The 24,525-nt window shown below is 39.9% G+C and overlaps 1 protein-coding gene across 7 annotated transcripts in view; it reads right to left on the reverse strand.

Moving 5' to 3' along the window:
• The window catches only part of RABGAP1L (RAB GTPase activating protein 1 like), a 795,491-nt gene that overhangs the window by 171,345 nt on the left and 599,621 nt on the right, over positions 1-24,525 (reverse strand). For 3 of the 7 annotated variants that reach the window (XM_073011765.1, XM_073011766.1, XM_073011767.1), the window contains one exon: positions 11,676-11,804. The exons of 2 other annotated variants lie outside the window; for them this stretch is intronic. In XM_073011765.1, coding sequence (XP_072867866.1) covers positions 11,676-11,804 — 129 coding nt within the window. Of the gene's footprint in view, positions 1-11,675; positions 11,805-23,487; positions 24,232-24,525 lie in introns of those variants that run through there. 2 more of the 7 variants (XM_073011768.1, XM_073011771.1) reach the window with 2 other exon arrangements.

The raw sequence follows: 24,525 nt of genomic DNA on the forward strand, positions 1-24,525 counted from the left end.
AAGAAAAGAGTTGACCAAATATAAATCAATGTTTATATCCATTAGTTTACCCATCAAGTTAATTTTAAAATGTATGCATGGCTTTCTTTTTAATGAACTGCCAGAAAATGATTGGCAGAAGTAGGTATAGGGTAGAAATAAAATGGCAGAAGCAAATAAAGGAGACAAATGTGTTCTAGCTCAGGGGTCCCTACTACCAGGCAGCAGACCAGTACTGGTCATTAGGAACCGGGCCACACAGAAAGAGGTGCCTGGTGGGAGAGCACACATTACCGCCTGAGCTCTGCCTCCAGTCTGATCAGCTCCTATGAGAATAGGAGCACGAACCCTATTGCGAACTGCAGATACAAGGGATCTAGGCTGCTCTCTTTAGGATAATTTAATGCCTTCCCCCTCCACTATGGAAAAATTGTCTTCCACGAAAATGATCCCTGGTGCCAAAAAGGTTGGAGACCACTGTTCTAGCTGATTAGGAAGGGCCACAAAAGCTGAGTTTTTTAAATGTGAAAGGTGCCTGATGCCTAAGCATCTGGAACTCTGACCTGTTTCCTCTGCCTGTTATCAACTGTTTCAGAACATGTCCAACATTAACATGTTCCCTGCTCACTGGGAATAAAACAATACCCCAATCTAAGGTGCACTGAGGACTATGAGTGTTAATAGAAGTCTCAAAGGCAAACAGTGGCAAATGCTTTGATATAGAAACTACTTAAATACCAATTTGTGTTTTTTGAGACACAGTCTCGTTCTGTTGCCCAGGCTGGAGTGCAGCAGTGTAATCTCCGCTCACCACAACTTCTGCCTCCCGGGTTCAAGCGATTCTCCTCCTCAGCCTCTTGAGTAGCTGGGACTACAGGCATGCACCATCATGCCCAGCTAATTTTTGTATTTTTAGTAGAGACAGGGTTTCACTATGTTGGCCAGGCTGGTCTCCAACTCCTGACCTCGTGATCCACCCGCCTTGGCCTCCCAAAGTGCTGGGATTACAGGCGTGAGCCACTGTACCCGGCTTCATTATCAATTTGTTAATTATCACATCTCTGTATCCTATAACATGATAACATTTCTCCAGCAGAAGATTATGACACTTTAAACCTAACAACTCAAATGTGGTTGTCAATATATAGAAGTTTTTATAGAAAAGGAACACAAGATGTGTTTTAATCAAAAATGAACCCTTTCAATGGTGTACATAAAAGCACACATTTTAGATCCAGGAAGTTGACAAAAACTTCTGTAGGACCTCAATGCTAATTCAAAGAAAGCCTCTATTTCAGAGAGTACATTCTTGTTCACATACAGCAACAACAGCCAGCAATAAATAGCAAACGGCATGAAGAAATTAGAGGTAAATTGCTTTTAACGCAATTGTTCTTTACAGTTTTGCTCTACTATGAAAGTTATTTTCAAAAACATTCAAATCCAGTTACGAATATGGAGGTCTTAGAAGAAAAAATATTAAATTCTAGATAAAGGAATCTACCACTGTCTCATTAAAAACATGATTTGTGAGGGGTACGATCAAATTATATTTGCAACTTTGGGAGAGTAGAAAATAGTCCAGCACAATATACAGGTAATTGGGCTGCAGCAGAACTTAGAATTTTCTGAGGCAAGTAGGTGATAAGTAACATCTTATCATTGGTAGCCACCTCTCTAGCATGGGGTAGGAAGACAATTTTGGTGTGTGAGAAGATTCAGGTCAGGATTCTGTTTTTAACCACGAGTGCCCTTCCTCATTCCCTCATTCCCTCATTCCCCCTACCTGCATTGCCTCTGCCATCTTTGTCTATTCCTCCTACAATGCATTTCCAACCCTTAAATCATGTGATCAGAGTAAAATGGTAGTGATGGTGGCAGAATTATTAGGACAAAGAGAAGCAAATCATAGGAGGTGGCTATGAATGCCAAAATAGTAATTGGCCTGTTTTTGCTGCCACCAATTAATCTGAGTTGATCACTGGAAATTATGAGCACAGGGCAGTTTTTTTTTGAGATGGAGTCTCACTCTGTAGCCCAGGCTGGAGTGCAGTGGTGCAATGTCAGTTCACTGCAACCTCCGCCTCCCAGGCTCCAGCAATTCCCATGCCTCAGCCTCCTGAGTAGCTAGGATTATAGGCATGTCCCACCACGCCTGGCAAATTTTTTGCATTTTAGTAGATATGGGGTTTCACCACGTTGGCCAGGCTGGTCTTGAACTCCTGAGCTCAGGTGATCTGCCCGCCTCGGCCTCCCAAAGTGCTAAGATTACAGGTGCGAGTCACCATTCAAGGCCCAGGGCAGTATTACTTTCTAATATCAGAAAGCTCTCTTATAAGAATTTTTGAGAAAAAGATGCTTTTTATCTTGGGTAACCACCAATAAGTGAATTAATCTCCTCTTCCACCATTTTTCCTGAGTCCAATAATTCTTTGCTCCCTTCTCCCAGGCCCTTTTCTTACAGTCTTTCAGTCCCATCTATCTTCACTCTCTTTTCTATTAATTAGACTCCATTTCCCATCATGTCCACCACTCTCCTGCTACTAGTCTTATCTCCTCAACCCTGTGGTGTACCAGTGTCAGCAACTACCAGCTCAAAAGTGACTCTTAAGATTCAGAAATTGAGTGGGGCGGTTAAGTCATTGGTAGCTTGAAATTTGGCCATGGTGGGTATTCATACCATGGAAATGGGCAAATGCTACAAATCAGGGATACCTCTTTCTCTACTCCCTCTTACTCCCCAACCCAAGATATAGTTTACTAGCACAGCACTGCCCTGGCCCCATGTCCTTCCTTTGTCTCATGTTGGCAAACCTCAACTGCGGTTAAAATAATTGTCTGTCTTCTTCATATATACATTTGGACTACTGAATGTTTCTAGAGAAAATTACAAAACACTGCAGATTTTTGCCACTATGAACTCATAGTCTACAACAATACAGACTAGCTGTTCTTTTGAGTTTTTCCAGTCTAAAAGCTCTTCCATATTTCTCAAAGCTGTCACTTTACTGCATTCCCTTCATTCTAGATCCTGTTTAACAGAAATAACAGAAAACTTCAAATGAAATATCCTCAATTTCTTCCTCACCAAACTACAAATTCACCATTTTCCCCATCCTTCCCTTGCCTATTCCCTCCAGCTTGCAATGAAAGAAAGGTCCATTCTTTTGAGATTAATCCCTTACCTCTTCAGAGTCCTTTTTCTGTTAACATATTTCCCTTTCTTTATTTAATCTTTAACTTTGCTCTTTCTGTGGGCTTTTCCTTCTTATTGGTAGATGAAGTGGTTTGGTCCTTGGATATCAACCGTCATCATTCTCTGAACTATAGTCACATTGGCCTTCTCCTAGTTTCTACAACTTACTATATTCTCTCCCTCTTCACAGGATTTGCATATGCTGCTTTTCAGTCTGGAATACCTTGTAATCTCAGTTCAAGAATGCATTCCCTAGATCACTGAGTTAAAGTCAGGTTCCTTTGCTCTTTGCTCTCATATATCTTTATATATCTCTTCTGAACATTTATCTCACTCTGTAAGTATACATTTATTAAGGTGATTAAATTAACACTGTGAATTCCATGAGCTCTGAGAGCATATGTGCTTTTGCTCAATCTCATATTTCTGGGGTCTATCTGGTACAATGCCTGGCATACAGTAGGTACTCAAAGAAGAAATTAAGATTCATTGGACATTTTTTAGCATTAAAGACTCATCTTTCCCATCCTCCAAAAATCCATCTTGGTCTCAATATCCTCTTATATCTCTCTCCTGTACTTACTCATCTCTCTCTCTCTCTCTCTCTCTCTCTCTCTCTCTCTCTCTCTCTTTCTCATACTTACTCTCAGGCTTGCTATCGCTCTCTCTTTTTTTTTTAGAGACAGGCAGGGTCTTGCTTTGTCACCTGGGCTGGAGTGCAATGACACAGTCATAGCTCACCGCAGCCTCCAACTCCTGGGCTCAAGCCATCCTCCCACCTCAGCCACTCGAGTTGCTAGGACTCCAGGCATGTGCCACCATGCCCAGATAATTTTTGGGGATATTTTTGAGACAGGTCTCACTCTGTCACCCAGACTGGAGTGCAGTGGCATGATCTTAGCTCACTACAACCCACACCTCCCAAGCTCAAAAAATCCTCCCATCTCAGCCTCCTAAGTAGCTGAAACCACAGACACATGTCACCATGCCTGGCTAATTTTTCTCTTTTTTTTTCTGGTAGAGATGGTGTTTTGCCATGTTGCCCAGGCTGGTCTTAAACTCCTGGGATCCACCTGTCTCAGCCTCCCAAAGTGCTGGGATTACAGGTGTGAGCCACTGCGCCTGGCTTTTTGAAATATTTTGTAGAGATGGGGTCTCACTTTATTGCCCAGGCTGCTCTCAAACTCCTGACTTCAAGTGATCCTCCTTCCTCGGCCTACCAAAGTGTTGGGATTACAGGTGTGAGCCACTATGCCCAGTCCAATTACTGGTTATCTCTTCCATTTTCCATCCTCTCCCCATACTAACCTTAGAAAAACAGTCTCATCTTCATTTCTCCATTTACTAACCTGCTATTTATTCCTTGAATCATTGGCTTTTATTTGTCATAACTTCACTGAAACTACTTCCATTAAGACCATTGAGGATCTCTTTTCATTAAATATTGCACAATAGCCACTTTCTACTTCTCAGTACCTTATACATGACCTCTAGGTACCACTGGCACTTGTTCAACTCCTTCCTTCTTGAAAACAAACACCTTTTCCCTTAGTGTTCACATTCATACTCTTCTGGGTTTCTTCCTGCCTTCTTAGTCTCACCAGCTTCTATTCCCTTGTCTGTATTTTACATGTGAATGCATCTATCCTCCAACCTTCTCTCTGCTCATTGTATATACTCCTCTATGAGAATTCACCCACTCCCATGGTTTCAATGCTGATGACTCCGAAATGTCTACTTTTAGCTCAGATCTCACTTCAGTATCCACCTGCCTATTGGACATTTATATCTACTTGGATATGAGTTGTGGATATGTACCACAAACTTAACATATTCAAAATTTAACTCATTATCTTTAGTGCTTATAATTTGTTCTCTTGTTTGTTTTCTTTCTCAGTGTGATTTCCACCAAGTTGCTTAAGTAAGAATCCTAAGTGCTATCACTGGCTCTCTTTATCTGCCCTGATGCTCACATCTAATCACTAAAATCTGTTCATTTTATGTCTTGAATGTCTCTGGAATTCATCCATTATTTCTTCAGCCCATTGCAAAAACTCTGGTCTCTTCTCACCTAGATGACTGCAACAGCTCCTGAAATGGTCTGTCACCTATACTGAATCTTAACCCTTTCAATCCATTCTCACACAGCAACCAGAATGACCTTCCTAACAATAACCTGATAATTTATGTCTCTTATTTTAAATCCTTCAGTGCTTGTCACTCCCCTCAGGATAAAATCCAAATTGTTTACCATGGTTTAGAAGGCTCTGCACAAGCTGGCTGGCTCTTGCTTACCTCTTTAGTCTTTTCTCTATCTATTCCCCTAACTCCCTCTCCCTCCTTGCATCCTACTCTCCAGTCATGACCTACATTCAGGTCTTGGGCAACTCCATATTTTTTTATCTATGGGCTTCTGCATATTCTCTGCATGAAACATCCTTCTCCCTGCCTTGGTACACTCCTTAACTCCTAATAATCTTTCAGGTTTCATTTTAACTGTTACTTCCTCTGAAAAATCCTCTTGGCATAGTTTCTGGGACACAACAGGCACTCAATAAATAACTTTTCTTTCCTAATTTTCTTCTTTTAGGTTAATGTCAGATTTTGCATTTTAATTTTGCTCAAATTATTTTTACTAATAAAATACAAGTGAAATAAGCTAACATATTTTAAAATGCTCTATTATAAAGCTCTACCAACAGAAAATTTGGGATGATTGTGCTTAAGAACTTTGCTACTAGTGAAGTCCATTGTAAATATGGTACTTGGAACATTATTCCAAATAAAAATCAACTTTATTTTTTTATTTTTATTTTTATTTTTTTTTTGAGACAGAGTCTCGCTCTGTCGCCGGGGCTGGAGTGCAGTGGCCGGATCTCAGCTCACTGCAAGCTCCGCCTCCCGGGTTCACGCCATTCTCCTGCCTCAGCCTCCCAAGTAGCTGGGACTACAGGCGCCCGCCACCTCGCCCGGCTAGTTTTTTTGTAGTTTTAGTAGAGACGGGGTTTCACCATGTTAGCCAGGATGGTCTCGATCTTCTGATCTCATGATCCGCCCGTCTCGGCCTCCCAAAGTGCTGGGATTACAGGCTTGAGCCACCGCGCCTGGCCATAAAAATCAACTTTAAAAAAAAAAAGACTGGACTGAGTGCAGTGGCTCATGCCTGTAATCCAAGCACTTTGGGAGGCCAAGGTGGGTGGATCACGAGGTCAGGAGACTGAGACTATCCTGGCCAACACGGTGAAACCCCATCTCTACTAAAACACAAAAAGTTAGCCAGGCATGATGGCATGCACCTGTAGTCCCAGCTACTCGGGAGGCTGGGCAGGGGAATCGCTTGAACTGGGGAGGTGAAGGTTGTAGTGAGCAGAGATCGTGCCATTGCACTCTAGCCTGGTGGCACAGCAAGACTCCATCTCAAAAAAAAAAGACTTGTTTCTTAACCTTCGGAGAATAATTTTCAGGAAAAGTTTGCATGGCCATAGAGCTAAGCTACATATGCATCTATCTGAGCTGTAAGGAGGCATAAAATACTGAATCACAAACAACCATCAAATACCTGACAGTTTCTGACCAACAGGAATGGTATTTCATCAATTCAACCTCATACAATATAAATGGTATTGAATAAAAATATGTAGAAAACAGGTAATCAGATCAAGAATTATGAAGATTATGTGTATATGCACTTAATAAAGCTATGTATTATGAGGCCTGGTGCGGTGGTTCACACCTGTAATCCCAACACTTTGGGAGGCCAAGGAGGGTGGATCACCAGAGGTCGGGAGTATGAGACCAGCCTGACCAACATGGAAAAACCCCATCTCTACTAAAAATACAACATTATCCGGGCACGGTGGCACATGCCTGTAATCCCAGCTACTCGGGAAGCTGAAGCAGGAGAATCACTTGAACCCAGGAGGCGGAGGTTGCAGTGAGCCGAGATGGCGCCATTGCATTCCAGCCTGGGCAACAAGAGCGAAACTCCGTCTCAAAAAAAAAAAAAAAAAAGGCTATATATTATGTTACCAAGAAAAACAAAATGCTCATACGTTCATACAAAGAAATTCAAATTTCTGGTAATTCAGAGTCTCTGAAGCCAAAACCCAAATTTAAGAAGCTCTGCAATGATAGAATTTTTAACTATAAGGCAAAAATCAAATTATGATATTTAATACAAACTGACTCCCTGGGAAAGTACAGGATATTCATATTAGGCACTTTGAGCATCTTTTATTTAGGTCTTGATTTCAATATTGAAAGTAACCAAATGACTATTCAAAGTAAAGCCTGATGGGTCAATATGTTTTCTGATTTTAGCCTAGTTGAAACCATAGGAACAGAAGGGTATTAGAATAACCTGGAATCACATTAGTTAAATTACCAGTTTAGAAGCTATTGAAAATGTTCCTGATACTTAATGTCATACAAGTTTTAGAAAAATAAAATTATTTATCCAATCTAATGTGCTTTATTAACAAATCTTGTTGGTACATTCACAGAAATAAACCACATACAGAGTTAACAAGTTATTTTTTGCTTGCAACTGCTGCACTATTTTAAAGTCAGTTTCAGTTTCACTGAAATCACTGGTTACAGTTCCTTAAAATTAGAAGAAAGTGATTATTCTGGGGAGTAATTCAATGGGAACATGTCCATTCAAAAAAGATACAACTATATATAACACCAACTTTGCAAATAATTTTAAAATTTTAAAAACGTGATTACTTTTGGCAGAAATTCTATCTTTAATCTTAAACAGGCTATGCGGAGTTTCTTGCCTATTCCATGCCTGCAGTCACCTTTGTCCATGAATGCTTTGTCTAACACATAAGTCTCAGTCTGTAAGTCCATCATCTCCTAAAAGTTCCAACTGCCAGCACAAGCTGCTGTAATGATGGCATGATGACTCACATCCTTATCCACACATGCACTTCCATTATTTATTGTAACACCTCATCGTCTACAGCCTCTCATGGGTTGGGGTAGATCAGAGTGGGGAATGGGGAGGTGGTAGGAATGGTGGGACAGGTCTTGGTGATTTTTCAAAGCTACAAGCTATTGTAAAATCGATTTAGTGGGTTGTAGTCAGCCTTTTGGTTTGGGGATTTTCTTGGGATCTGGGGAGAAGTTTAAAATAGAATAGAATACAATACAATAGGCTGGGCAATGGTGGCTCACACCTGTAATCCCAGCACACTGGGAGGCTGAGGTGATGGATTACTTGGGGTCAGGAGTTCAAGACCAGCCTGGCCGACATGGTGAAACCCTGTCTCTACTAAAAATACAAATATAGCTGGGTGTGATGGTGTATGCCTGTAGTCCCAGCTACTCGGGAAGCTGAGGCAGGAGAATTGCTTGAACCTGGGAGGTTGCAGTGAGCAGAGATTGCGCCACTGCACTCCAGCCTGGGCAAGACAATGAGACTCCATCTTGAAAAAAAAAAGGAAATACAATACAATAGAACAAAAAACATCAGAGTGCCTCAGTGTAAGGGTAAGTATCTCTTCAGTTATGTTTGTATATAAGTACGTACATATAGTCACAGTCTTGACATAAAAGCAACCAAAATATAGGTCTTGATTTAAAGACAGTTTTAGACCTTTGGATTGGAGACCCACATTCTAGTACCAGCACAATCCCAGCCCAATACTGGACTACTAGTGTCTTCCTTCTTTCAGTTTCACCTCATATCTGCCTCACAATCATTCACTCCACAATTGTATGTTATAAATGAAATGGTGTCCTGTGGATACCGTCTTAAATACCCAAGAAAAAGGCATTCTCCTTAGATAATGCAAAGAAAACCCTACAAAAAAACTATTAAAACTTTACAAATTATTAAATTATTAAACATTTTAAATTATTGAAACCATATTAAAAGCTTTAAAAATATTCATATTTACCTATTCATGTCCAAAAAAATTTATTCTGGTTGTACCCAGCACTTCCCTTCCAGGAACAGTCCATTTGGATTACATTTTGAACTTGTTTTCTAACATTTTATGCTTCTCTATCTCTCAGATTCCATGTTTCTGGACTGATAATCACTAGCCACCTCCAGGAACTTCATAAATTATGTTGGAGAAAAAATTTTTCCCTATACATTTCATGTTTTTCAATTGTTTTCCTGTTTTTTTTTTTTTTGTCCTCAGTGACTTGCCAATGTTCTGAGATTTCACTTAAAAATCTTTAACTTTTCACCTTACCTGTACCTCTTATTTCTCCACTCTTATATTCTTAGAAATAAATATTTTATTTTAAAGGATGCCTACAGTATTGACCCAATTTACAATACTTCTCTCTGGCATCTCTGAAACAATCAGTTGGCTGAAGCCTACCTTTCAAATTCACCACCCACAAAACTCAGTCAAAGGCATCATGCCCACTAGAATATACTTTCTTTTTTTTTATTTTTTTTTTTAGATGGAGTCTCGCTCTGTCGCCCAGACTGGAGCGCAGTGGCCGGATCTCAGCTCACTGCAAGCTCCGCCTCCCGGGTTCATGCCATTCTCCTGCCTCAGCCTCCTGAGTAGCTGGGACTACAGGTGCCTGCCACCTCGCCCGGCTAGTTTTTTGTATTTTTAGTAGAGACGGGGTTTCACCGTGTTAGCCAGAATAGTCTCGATCTCCTGACCTCATGATCCGCCCGTCTCGGCCTCCCAAAGTGCTGGGATTACAGTCTTCAGCCACCGCACCCGGCCTAGAATATACTTTCAAAGTTACAAATAAATGTGGTTTAGACTCTGGCCAAATAAAACAACCAGTCGTGAAGGCTTTCAAGAGTTTTCATTTCAGAATGAAAACTTCAGAAATCCATCTTTCTTACGATAGCTTTGGAAAATGATCTCTTTGAATATAACGCTCACTTGAAAGACAAAATAATTTTTTTCTGCCCAGTTACTTTCAGTGTTGAACTGTACTTTTTAACATTTATAATTTGCTTTAAATTCAAAATAATTGTGTTACACAAAAAAATGTTACAGTGGCTCTGGTGCCTAAAAGAAGTCTGGTCAAAGTACCTTTGAAGTAATATGCTTAATACACTGATGGTGACTCTTATCTCCTAGTTGCGTAGTTCAAAATTTGTGCAATCATTTTAACTCTTCTTTTCTTCTCACACTCACATTTAATATATCATGAAATCTTTTTGGTTCTCTTTAAAAAATACCCAGGTTCCAACCATCTCCATCTCCACTCCATCTCCATCTCTGTCTCCACTGTGAACACCCTGGTTCAGTCTATCATCTCTCAAGAGGATTACTCCAAAATCTCCTGTCTGATGTCCCTACTTCTCTTACCTTCCTATGGTTGTTTTTAACAAAATAGCCATTGTGATCCTTTGAAAACCTCAGACAGATCATATCACTGCTCCACTAAAAACCCTGCAAGAGCTCCCTGCTTCGCTCAAAGTAAAGCCTAAATGCTTACAATGGCCTACATTTTCTGGCTCTTTGTGAGCATTCCTACTACTCCCATTTCATTGACTTCACTCCAGCTGCACTGACCTTGCTGTTCCTCAAGCCCACCCAGGCATGAGACAGTCTCTGGGCCTTTCAACTGCTGTTGCCTCTGCCTAGAAAGCTTTTCCCCGGGACATCTCCATGACTAATCTCTCATCTCCTTTGTTGACTCAGTGAGGTCCACGCTGACTATCTAATAACAATCATAACATTTGCTCCCCCACCAATCCAATTTCCCTTTATCTTCCCCTACTCTTTTTTTTTCATAGCTGTTTATCACCTTCTAACATGTTAAATAATATATTTATTATGTTGCTTATTTTCTGTTTCCTTCTACAAGAATGTAAAGTCCCTAAGACCAGGATCTCTGTTTGTTTGTTTAGGAAAACAATTTATATTTATGTTATGGTTGGGTAAAAAGATACCCTGGCATATTGTAGAGGTGTAAGAATTAGCATCAGTAAATTGGTTCCAAATATTTTAAGAATGCTCTCTCACCTTAATACTACAACTTTCTGGAAAGAGTTTTCAATTTCAAATTGATTTATAAAATGTGTTTAGTTTTATCAGACATGTGACAACGTATGCAGAGATATTTGGCAGGTGTGGGATAGGAATGGGCAGATCAAGACTCAAACTTTCCAAGTCCCTTAGAGAAATGAAAGCATTGCCTAAGAAATCTTTTCTTGCTTTGTCCTAAATAATCTTAAAACAGATGGCAAAAGCTAAATACTAAGTCTGCTTCCATGGAAACCACTATCACAGCAGCCCACTCTACAGCCCCACCTATGAGATAAATGTTTGTCTTCCTATTGTTATAATCTGAGCCTGCCAACTTTCACTCTAAGTCCTACTAGAAAGTACAGCTACTATACACATATTAGCCTGGCAAACACATCTGGGAGAAACCAGTTCATACACAATCTAACCTTAAACATAATCAAACCTTGCAACATATAAAAATTTTTTTACATAATTTGCTGTATTATTCCATACTCATATTTTACCTTTATTATATAAAAACTCATGTGTCTTACTTTAATATTGCAAGCCTGCTCCATCAGTCTTCTTGCATTTTCCTCTGCCCTGTATCTCTTTGGAAGCTGAACTCTAAAGAACTTTAAAGCACCTTCAAAATCAGCCTGCAGAAGGTCTTCCTTTGAAGTCTGCAAAATAATAATCAAGAATCATCATTACATTTCATCCTGCTTTGAGGACAAACATATTTCAAAAATAATTTATATTTTCTTGAATATACTTTTATAGTTAAGATCTAAGTTAATTCAAACATTTTAAGAAGATATTTCTAACATTTCAATATTTAGATGATACTGCTATAAGCTGAAATAAATCACCATAAATCATAGAATCAATCTAAGAGTTAATTAACAAACTAACATACTGAATTTATATTAGCTGAAAATTAGAATGATGGTTTCTGGCAAAGCTTACCAAGTTATAGTTCTGAGAAAAGAATAAATCTAAAAAAGGAAAAGAAACTGAACTCAAGGACTAATCTGTGACTTCGGCTCAATGAACATTTTAAGGATATTATTAAAAAGCTGGCTGAAGACATAGAAAATGTAATCAAAATACATCAGAATTACACAATGAACACCTATTGCGAAGATGGCTTTTCAACTAATGACAGCAGCAGTTCAAGTGAAAAGAATAGGAAATTGATCCCATACCTTGAAGAAGGCTACGAAAAAGTAAATGAAACAAAACACCTAACTACTGAACTCTTAAGAAAACTATTGTTTACCAAATTTACTACTTCAAAAAATAAAAAAACACTTGGAAATAAATATATCTGTGTGCAGAAAAAAGACTAAACAGAAAACAAAATGTTTATCTGTAAAGTGGAATCATGGGTTACCATTTATTTTTACTTTTTTTGAGACAGGGTCTCTCCTTCTATTGCCCAGGTGGGAGTGCATAGTGCAATCATGGCTCCCTGCAACCTCAACCTCCCAGGCTCAAGTGATCCTCCCGCCTCAGCCTCCTGAGTAGATGGAACTACAGGCACACACCACCACACCCAGCTACTTGTAATTTTTTTTTTTTATAGAGATGGGGGTCTCACTCTGTTTCCCAAGCTGATAACTCCTGGCCTCAGGGTATCTTCCCACCTCAGCCTCCCAAAGTGCTGGGATTACAGCTGTGGGTCACTGCACCCTGCAGGTTATTTTTTTCATTATATTTTGTTATACTTTCTGTATAATGCTTTTATAATAAGAAAGACAATAAATATTTTAATAAACAGCTATAAACAACTTTCACAAACACTGATACATATGGATTTAGGAAGATCAGTATATAGAAGCCAAAAACAAATTAGATGTTTTACAGTCAGTAATTAATGGTCAAAAACTTCAACAATTAAAAAAAAGCACCCAGAAATCACATAACTATATGCTATGTCAAAATATTACTTTATTTAAATTTAAATGTAAAACTGATTAAAGACTGCACTGAAAAAGTAGGCAGCAGGCCAGAGAAATTCCTGCTTGTAACAGGGTCTCAGTTTTCGTCATCACCACCCTGGTCCAAGTCATTATCATGACTAGCAAGACATGTAGTCCAATCTTAGCAACATCTTGTAATCTACATTTTGGCTCCAATATAAGATCTGAGTGAGACCTTCTCTGAGCACTTAAATTCTTCCTCCCAGCCCATTCCCCACTAATTCACTTCCCAGTTTTACATCTGTTCCCCTTCTTCCCCTCTTTGTCTTTTTCACTGCTATATCCACAGCAACAAGAACAATGACCAGAATATAGAAGGCACTCAATTAAAATTTGTAACAGAATAAATGAATGAAATCTACTTTATTTATCTCTCTTTTGCTACAGTTTGCTTCCCTTTTCCCCTGCCCTTTAAACAGAAATGTGAAAGAAAAGAATATATTCACACCAGACAGTTTCACAAAGGTCCACAAATTAGTAATCAAACAATGGAGCTAGGCTAACAGTAGTAATGAAAAAACAAAAAACTCCAGTATATCTCAGATTTCTCTTTCCTCATAAATATACAGATGTGATAGCAACAAGTAGTGGAGAATGCTTAGCATGCTCTCAACTCACCTTAACTTAGTTGGAAAAGGCAGTTACTGGAAACAACTTCAGTCTGAAAGAGAGCCTTTCTAACTAAAATACCAACTCTGAATTATGGGGGAAAGCATCCAGCTACCAATTCTACCAGACATACCACACATCCCTAGCCTTCCTTTTTCATATATAATACCAGTGCTGATGATTAGCTCTCTGGTAATGGTTTGGACAATTCCAGACAAACTGCTTCCAAGGTTTGTAGAGAAACAGGATTAACCCTTTCTTCACTACTGAAAGTCCTCTGAAGGCACCTCTTCTATTTTTAGTGCAATTAACCTCTAGTTACCTGGAAACAGATGCCCCAAAATGGTGATGGGCAATCTCTTCTCTGCAGACAGTAGCACAGTTATCTAATTTTCTAATATTGCCAAGGCCTAATTTCAAATCCAGCCTTTTAGCACACACAAAAGCAGATAGATTGGGATCAAGAATGAGGAATCCTATGTTCTCACACACTGGACCTCTGGTCAAGCAGGGATGGCCATGTAGGCAGAGATGCTGCTTGGGAGAGGCTAATAGTCTCAGGGAGGGTACAGCAATGGGGTTCCCACCAGGGTGGGGCTGAAGCCCAACTCAGCTTGAGTCTCTGGACACAAGAAGCCAGAGTTCCCTGTGGCTGTCCTTTTCTAGACACTGTTGGTGTTGATATTCCTGCATATCACATGGATCGCCCAGCTCAGTTAAGCTCAAGAAGAGAGGAGATCTGGCAACCATGGGGCAGGGAGGCTCAAGTATACCAAGGTGTGAAAACTGCATCTTATTCAATTTGCTAACCTCGGCCTCTGGAGTACTTGACACATTAAAGGTACTCAAGCTTGCAAAGAATGTAATAAATTCATTTTAATTTCAATTTTGGCAAACTTGTAGTGCTATGTAAGTCTTCCCATTTTAAAAATGGGAATATCGTTAATCACAAGTATTTGAGAATGAGGCCATGCTTGGTGGCTCACACTCGTAATCCCAGCACTTTGGGAGGCTGAGGCAGGTGGATCACTTGAGGTCAGGGGTTCGAGACCAGCCTGACCAATACAGTGAAACTCCATCTCTACTAAAAATATAAAACAAAATTAGCCAGGCGTGGTGGCTCATGCCTGTAATCCCAGCTATCTGGGAGGCTGAGGCAGGAGAATCAGTTGAACCCAAGAAGTGGAGGTTGCAGAGAGCCGAGATTGCACCATTGCATTCCAGCCTGGGCAACAAGAGTGAAACTCTGTCTCAAACACACACACACACACACACACATGCACACACAAACACACAGACACACACACACACAAGTACTTGAGAATGAAATAATTTAAGGCATAAGAACGCATCTTTTGAGCTCCAAAAGAAATATAAGGGGTGATAGTATCTGTGTTGCTCAAACATGCTCAAAAATAGATATCTTAGTGGCTAAAAGCAGTACCTTGCTCTCACTGATTTTTTGTTTGTTTGTTTGTTTTTTGTTTTTTGAGACAGGGCCTCGATTTGTTGCCCAGGCTGGAGTGCAATGGTGCAATATAGCTCACTGCAGCCTCAAACTCCTGAGCTCAAGAGACCTTCCTGCCTTAGGCTCCTGAGTAGCTAGGACTACATGCGTGTGCCACCATGCCAGCTATGTATTAATATATATATTTTTTGGCTGGGCGCAGTGGCTCATGCCTGTAATCCCAGGACTTTGGGAGGCTGAGATGGGCGGATCACGATGTCAGGAGATCAAGACCATCCTGGCTAACACAGTGAAACCCCATCTCTACTAAAGATACAAAAAAAAAATTAGCCAAGTATGGTGGCAGGCACCTGTAGTCCCAGCTACTCGGGAGGCTGAGACAGAATGGCGTGATCCCAGGAGGTGGAGCATGCAGCGAGCCGAGATCACACCACGGCACTCCAGCCTGGGCAATAGAGCAAGACTCCATCTCAAAAAGAAAAAAAAAATAATTTTTTTTTGGTGGTTGTTTTGTTTTGTTTTTGGTAGAGATAGGGGTCTCGCTATGTTGCACAGGCTGATCTCAAACTTCTGGCCTTAAGCAGTCCTCCCACCTAGGCCTCCCAAAGTGTTGGGAATACAGATGTGAACCGCTGTGCCTGGCCTCACTGATATTTTTAATTCCATAAAGTGGACAGTCTAAATTGCAAGAACTTATATTCTTCTTATGCGCTACAATACAGCTAATTTCATTGTGAATGAAAACAAAAATGCCAGTAAGCAAAAAACACATAAAACAAAAACCTTGCTTGCCAGTATTCTAGAAGACAACCTGTAGTTAGTCCTACTTTGATTCTAATGGGTTTTTTCCTCCAATTTTCTATCTTCGAGAGACTTCCATAATCATTAAGTATCACCTCAAATGCCTTTGTAATGCCATAAGCAGATTATAAGCTTACAGAGATAACTCTCCATTTGCTGACAACTGTATCTAAAAGGTTTTTCTCTCTACAATCCAGGGATAGACACTTCTTGTTCTGCAAAGATTTGGATGTTTCACTAAGAACTTATCAAAAGTCATTTGGCTTTTTTTTTTTTTAAAGAATACTTTTTCAATCATAAATCGTACATATGTATGTGTATTGTCCACATGGTGGGTTCATGCAATTTTTCTTGATTACATATTCATGGCCCAAAATAAAAATTTTTTTAAAAGCCTAACATAAGGTCTGACTACAGAGATAAACATAATTAATATTTTATTACATTATTTATAGTCCTTTCCTCCATCATTACATACATATCTTACACATATTTAACAAAATTTGAATCATCCTGTACATATTATTTTGTTAAATATATGTGCTTTACAGACCGGGTACAGTGGCTCACGCCTGTAATCCCAGCATTTTGGGAGGCCAAGGTGGGTGGATCACTTTGAGGTCAGGAGTTCGAGACCAGCCTGGTCAACATGGTGAAGCCCTATATCTACTAAAAATACAAAAATTAGCTGGGCGTGATGGCACGCACCTGTAATCCCAGCTACTCTGGAGGCTGAGGCAGGAGGATTGCTTGAACCTGGGACATGGAGGCTGCAGTGAGCTGATACTGCACCACTGCACTCCGGCCTAGGTGACAGAGTGAGACCCTGTCTCAAAATAAATAAATAAATAAGCTTTATGAATGTCAAGCATTAATGTAATATTGTTAGTCTAAAATATAAGTAGCAGTGCTGTTTATGAAAATAAAACATGGCTTCAAACAGGGTTCCAGAACCAGTTCTCACCATCCTAGTACTACTAGCTCACCATCCTAGTACTAATTATTGTTATTATTGTTGTTACTCTTTTAGAGACAGGGTCTTGCTCTGTCATTCAGTCTGGAGTGCAGTAACACAATCAGAGCTCACTAGAGCCTCAAACTCCTGGGCTTAAGCAATCCTCCTGCATCAGCCTTCCTAGTAGCTTGGACTGCAGGCATGCGCCACCACACCTGGCAAATTTGTTTTTTTGTTTGTTTGTCTGTTTTACAGATGGGGTCTTGCTATGTTGCCCAGACTGGTTTTTAACTCCTGGTCTCAAGCCATTCTCCTGTCTCAGCCTTCCTAGTAGCTATGATTACAGGAGTGAGTTACCACGCCTGCACACATACTAATTATTAATGAGCTGGCTATGCAGATAATTAGTGCTTATAATTGAGTTTATAATTGTAGGAATACTAAGCCCTTACCCTGACAATGAAGAGGCTTAACGCATGATCTTGTGATCATAAGATCTATGCTTTAAAAATGTACCCCTAAAAGGCAAACTAATACTTCGAAGTACTCAAAATAGGTTGTGCTGGCTTCTGGTTTACAATTATACATCTGTGCTCACTGTACAAAATCCTTTCAGGCTAGAAAAACTGACTTAAACTGGAAAGGCTGTTCTTCAACTGGGAAATTCTTAGAGCTTTTCTATATTGCTTTCAGAACAATGGCGAGGGAAGAGTAAAATAATGAAAACGCAATTCCTTTCCCAACATTAGTTAAGTAATGTTAGCCAGAAGATAATATGAATAGGATTTAGACAATTTGAATAAGCAAAGGCATGTTTTCTTCTCTTGGAAATAAAGAAAATAACTCTACCAGCTTTTACATAAGAACTAACAGGCCGGGTGCGGTGGCTCACACCTATAATCCCAGCACTTTGGGAATCCAAGGAGAGTGAATCACTTGAGGTCAGTTGTTTGAAACCAAACTGATCAACATGGCAAAAACCCCATCTCTACTGATAATATAAAAATTAGCTGGGCATGGTGGCACATGCCTGTAGTCCCAGCTACTTGGGAGGCTGAGGCAGGAGAATTGCATGAACCCAGGAGGTGGAGGCTGCAGTGAGCCGATACCACACCACTGCACTTCAGCCTGGGCAACAGAGTGAGACTTTGGCTCCAAAAATAAAATAAAATAAAGTAAGAACTAATAAAGGATAACTTTTTGAAATTAGTGGCTCTACTAAACAACCATCTTTTTGCTCCCTGAGCTTTCTGACAAATCCTTTTAAATAATATGAACCATGTTTACCAATTACATTTCAAAGGTGACATTACTTCTTTCTTCATTTGAATAGAACTATATAAAAAGATAAAAGTAAAGTCATTTAAACAAAGTCCTACTTCTTTTTCCTTTCAGGTAGGAAGAAATACCCAGAGGGAAAGGTAAGTAGAACGTTAATGTAAGTATCCTTTGCACTTACCCCAGTGATATGAATTAAGCAGATTGCCTGGCACACAATAGATATCGACATAAATTTGTTCCATGAATTTATTAAGGCTCCACTTAAAGCATATCCAGTATTCAAAAGTCAAGATGTATAAAATAGAAATTACGGAATATATTTAGGACTTATTTTTATATAAAAATTGATTTTTAGATTTTTTGGGGGTATCAGAAGTATACATGGCAACTTCTGCATTTGGGTTTTTAACTTCTGTTATAAGTTGTAATCTCTCTTTAAAGAGCAATCCTTGCAGTTGTTAACAACAGAGGTAAAAGGGGAAGACATAATTCTCCTCTGCTCTTTCATCCTTCCTTAAAATTAATGTTTTAAGAAAGTCCACAAAGTTAAAAACAAACAAGATTGCGATGCGATTTATCAGCATAAGAAATCTGATCAAAACAAAACCTTAAAATGGCTACTAAAAGGGACAGCTAGATCATTTGTGTATGTATAATCAACCCTCCTTTGATTCACTGTGGAAAATGAGTAGCTGTATTCAAACTCTAGCTAACACTAATTATAACATATAATGGTCTGATAACTTCTTATGGCATATAAGTAGCAAAAATTAAAAATCCAGAGGGAGGCCGGGCATGGTGGCTCACACCTATAATCCCAACACTTTGGAAGGCCAAGCTGGAGAGACCGTTTGAGCTCAGGAGTTTTAGAGCAGCCTTGGCAAGAATTTCCCAGGTGAAGAACAGCCTTTCAAGTTTTGTAGAGATGAGATGAAACCTCATCTCTACAAAAAATACAAAAATTAGCCAGGCATGGTGGTGGGCGCCTGTAGTCCCAGCTACTCAGGAGGCTGAGGTGGGAGGATTGCCTGAGACTGGGAGGTGGGGCTTGCAGTGAGCCAAAAATCACACCACTGCACTCCAGCCTGGGTGACTGAGACCCTATCTCAAAAAAAAAAAAAAAAAAAAGAAAAAGAAAAAGAAAAAAAAAATCCAGAGGAAAAAGGGGAGATTCTGAACACGAGTAAAGTCAAAGTTTCTCCTCCTTCTCCAAATATCACACACTTACAGAGTATGGACTCTGGCCACATGCCACTGCTGATACCATTTTCAATGTGTTTTTCCCACTGAAAAATTCAGTGCAAGAGTATCACACTTTAAGGTGATATTTATTTATTTATTTATTTATTTATTTATTTATTTATTTAGAGATGGAATCTCATTCTGTCACCCAGATTGGAGTGCAGTGGTGAAATCTCGGCTTACTGCAACTTCGGCCTTCTGGGTTCAAGTGATTCTCTTGCCTCAGCCTCCCAGAGTAGCTGTGATTACAGGCGCCCACCCCCACACCTGACTAATTTTTGTATTTTTAGGAGATGGGGTTTTGTCATGTTGGCCAGGCTGGTCTTGAACCCCTGACCTCAGGTGATCCGCCCGCCTCAGCCTCCCAAAAAGTGCTGGGATTACAGGAGTGAGGCATTGTGCCTGGCCTGATTTTTGTGTTTTTTTGTTTTTGTTTTTTGTTTTTTTCCAAGACGGAGTTTCGCTCTGCCGCCCAGGCTGGAGTGCAGTGGCCGGATCTCAGCTCACTGCAAGCTCCGCCTCCCGGGTTCATGCCATTCTCCTGCCTCAGCCTCCCGAGTAGCTGGGACTACAGGCACCCGCCACCTCGCCCGGCTAGTTTTTTGTATTTTTTAGTAGAGACGGGGTTTCACCGTATCAGCCAGGATGGTCTCGATCTCCTGACCTCGTGATCCGCCCATCTCGGCCTCCCAAAGTGCTGGGATTACAGGCTTGAGCCACCGCGCCTGGCCGATTTTTGTTTTTGAAAGAGGTAAGGTGGGTGGAAATAGTTCCACTGTTTGAGTATTAGCTCCAGATGCTTCTATTGCAAACTTCTCTCTATTCTTGAATAAATCTTTCTTTAAGGGCCTCTAATAAGCAACAGATTCTAGGTTTGATTCTTTTAGGGGACTATTTGAAAAAAAAAATTCTAACTGTGATTCTATTTCTTATCTTCACTATCTTTACCCTAAATGGCTTGTTTTTCCTTTAGTTACGGTATCTAACAGAATTTTTATTCAGGTAAAAATTTCTGGAGCTCTGAGAATCATTTGAAAGTACAGGCTTTAGAAAAGGGAAATACCACTTAGCTGATGTCTAGGATATTTGTATCTCCTGTTTCAGTATTTTAATTTCACACACACACAAAAAAACATGTTTGGTGAATCTACGTATAGAATTTAGGCCTTGTGGTAATATCTAAAATAAGATGCTTATACCTGATTAATTAAAGGAAAATTGTCCTTTACTGGGTGTACCTTTGAAGGGTAACAAGCAAAAATTCCAAATGTGCATCCTCTATTATATCAGTAACCTTCTTACAACTGAAGGTTATAGAAGCCTAGAGTTTTGTAGTTTGATGATCCCTCTGTGAATCAGGGAACAATAAGTAATAAGGCTCAGAGCCCAAATCCACAACACTGTCTTGGTAAATCTTCATTTATTTGATTTTTTAAAAAATGACTTGTTTTATAATGAAAAAAAAAAATACTGGGGTCTTAAAAGTAAAACACTTGTATGTGCTTAATCCACAAGTATTCATGTTTAAAACATGACTAAAAAGGTAAAGAGATATTTTAACTTTAGTACTTTCTCTTGACTAGAAATGAAAAGATTGCAAAACCGCATGTAGCAGGATTCCTCTTAGGACTGCCCTGTGCAGATTAGCCATTGATCCCACATCATTAGCCAGTTCAATAACACAAGGCTGAACAACTTCCCCCTGGTACACATGCTAAACTTTGAGCAGTAACTTACTGAACAGCAGATCCTAACTCACAGCCATATTGCTAATTAAAGAACTTATAATTTCCAAAAATGTGGAGTATCCTGATATTACCAATAATTTTTCAAGTGCAACTGTGTAAAACAAAGCCAGAGATTTTCAAGTAGCCCCAAAGATAAATCAGCATATGCTTTTCTTTTTCTTTTTCTGTTTGCGATGGAGTTTAGCTATTGTTGCCCAGGCTGGAGTGCAATGGTGCGATCTTGGCTCACCACAACCTCTGCCTCCCAGATTCAAGCAATTCTCCTGTCTCAGCCTCCCGAGTAGCTGGGACTACAGGCATGCACCACCACACCCAGTTAATTTTGTATTTTTAGTAGAGACGGGGTTTCTCCATGTTGGTCAGGCTGGTCTCAAACTCCCAACCTCAGGTGATCTGCCTGCCTTGGCCTCCCAAAGTGCTGGGAATACAGGCATGAGCCACTGCGTCTGGCCTAGCATATGCTTTTCACACATAATGCAAGTGGCATTATTACTTAGGCTCTAACTGATAGAGCCTAAGTAATGTCTCAAGACCACCTGAGAGATGCGCTACTTCAGATGCCTAATGTGGCAACCAAACAGAGTTGGTACAATTGCAACACAGAGATATACATCACGTCCGAAGATCTCAAGCTTGAGAGCCCAACTCCCTGTGGATTTTATTGCTAATTAATTTTTTCAAACTAGAGGCAGTTTAAATTCATCCCTAATGCAGAGTTGAATACGCAAAATATTCTTAATTACCAATTTATGTTTTCCTTCAAAACACTGAAAATGTAAATGCCAAAGAGAGGTGGTACCAAATTACTGGAAAGTTACCACTGAAAGCCTTTGAGTCACAGAGTTGAGTGGTCTTTAGGATGCAGAAATATATTAGACCAATCCTGATTCCTCAGAGATGTAGAGAATTTGTTGAAATATAATTTAGCATTTCACAATATCAAAACTCCTGAAATAAAATGCTTATTTCACTTACAAAAAAAATAATAATAATAATAATAAACCCTTTCTAACAGAATCATGAATCCTTAGTTTTCTCCTTTATTAAGAAAAAGATGGGGTTCAGGGAAATAATGACCTCACCTGAACATTAAAACACATGTCTTCAGCTCTTTTTATTTCTTATATAAATGACAAACGAACTGTATTTCTCAAAAATACCCCCCCTATAATTGTATGCCAGTCATTGCATCAAACTTTGTTTTGCAATGACAAATAGACTTTCCTTAGGATGGGAAATTTTTTATTTACATGACTACCTAACATGTCTGTTATGATTGTACAGAAGAAATTATACTTGCATGTAAATACATACATAAAGACTGACCTAGTAATTGTAAAGATAAGTATAAATAGACATGAACTATAGTGAAGGGAGATATGTGAGAGAAAAGAGTTAAATTCAGTCATGTAAATACTGTACTGAAAAGACTTTAATATGAGAGAACCATAATGAGGAAATAGTCTAAAATGGTATTAAACTCCATTCTATAAAACAGACAAGGCTAAATTATTCTTATTCCATTACCACATAATGGTATAGGACTACTGTAAACCAATTACCTTATGGAATAGTTGCTAGGTATAGTTCTCAAGCCTGCAACAGTGATTGTGGGTATTTAATTTTAACCCTTGGTAGGAAAGGAGGAAAGGGGATTTTTCTCTTATTCAGGAAACCAAATAACAAGCAAGTCAGACTTTCCAGATTCACAGCACAGAAGCCAGCAGCTTTAAGCTGTTTCACAGATAAACAGTTCAATCATTCTAGGAGAGAAACCTACAATTTCCTACCAAAGTATTTTTAGGTGGTAAAATTCTCTATCAGAAAACAAAACAAAACAACAATCAAATTGGCAATCAAATGGGGAGGTTAGAAAGCAAACCACAAGCAGTCTAGATAAGTTGCTATGTCTGTTGTAAAATTTAACCCTTTGGAGATACAAATAACAGAATGCCTACATCAAGCACTTGGGTATTCTGCTTTATTGCTGAGCCTAGCCAGGCAGAAAACCATTTTTTTGCTGCCACAGAGATAATGCCACTAATGTGACCCTGGGCTCTGAGAAAAGAGCCATGATCTCCTCTAACCAATTAAGGGGTGGTGTGGACCAGGCTCCAAATGAGCTGCACAGCAGTGGTCACTCAGCACTTCCTTCTCGGCAGAATGGGGAGAAGGAGAAGAAAACCAGAGACCACAAGCCTCTTTCAGAGATACAAGGAATTTTCACAGAGGAAAGCAGATTCCCTACAAATGAAGTTCAATGAAAAACAATCTCACCGCCAGAAGCCGAGGCACAAACAGACGATGCCCCATCCCCAGAAGTTCCAGCACTCGACACGCATACTCATTCACCAGCTTGCTCCTCTCGTCGTGCATGTCCTGGGACTTTTTGACAGGAGGTGTGAGCTTAGCAGCTGGGGCTGGGCAGGGCACCCCTTCTTCCATGAGCACTAAGTAGGTATCCAGAATGAGAAAGATGGATCTCTTATCCACAATTTTAAGAACTGCGGTGGGAGGGGAGCCAGGTTTAGGTCTTCCTGGGAGGACGTACAAGCCAGTCTGTGGTGGGAATTGTCAGCTAATGTCTCCACAAGAAAAACATTTTGGCTAAATTATCCACTGCGAGAACCCCAAAGTAGACTGGAAAATGAAAATGAAATCAAGTACTGATCTAAATAAAAAACGGCAAAAGCAATCGAATGCGAGAAAATGGCCAAGAGTGATGCAGGAGAGTTCAGATACATGTGTAAAAACGGACAAGCTGCTTAGAAGGGTCTAGCATGTGAGAATGTGTGAGTGTGTGTATGTGTGTGCGAGAAAGGGTGTGTGTGTGTCTATGTGTGAGAAGAAGCAGCCTCAGTAGCCAGGAAGCCAGGGCAGTTGTGAAGCTGCAAGGAGAAAAGGATGAGCTCATTGCAATCCCGATTCGTGACAAGCAGCGCTGTTGTTGCTGCTGCTGCTGCTACTGCTGCTACTGCTGCTGCTGCTGCTGCCTCTCGCTGTGAATCAGTAATGAAGGGGTAGGAAAGGAAGGGGAGGGAAGAGGAGGAGGTAGGTGAATGAGCATGCAGAGTGTGTCTCAGGGGAGAATGCTGTAATAAGAAGCCAATGGCGAGCCATTGGACAGATGCGCTTCCCCCTCTCAGTCTACCTTCAATCAGTGTTAGTCTGACAGCTTATGCTGTTGAATCCTAAGCCACAGAGAGATGAACTAGCTTTTTCTAACATGTGATGCCCACAGAAAAAAATCAGACAGCCAGTCATCTGAACGGCTGACCTTTATTCACTCTTGCTTTCTAACAACAAGAACAGATC

Source organism: Chlorocebus sabaeus, chromosome 25 (genome assembly GCF_047675955.1).
Source record: "Chlorocebus sabaeus isolate Y175 chromosome 25, mChlSab1.0.hap1, whole genome shotgun sequence".
Lineage (NCBI taxonomy): Eukaryota > Metazoa > Chordata > Mammalia > Primates > Cercopithecidae > Chlorocebus > Chlorocebus sabaeus.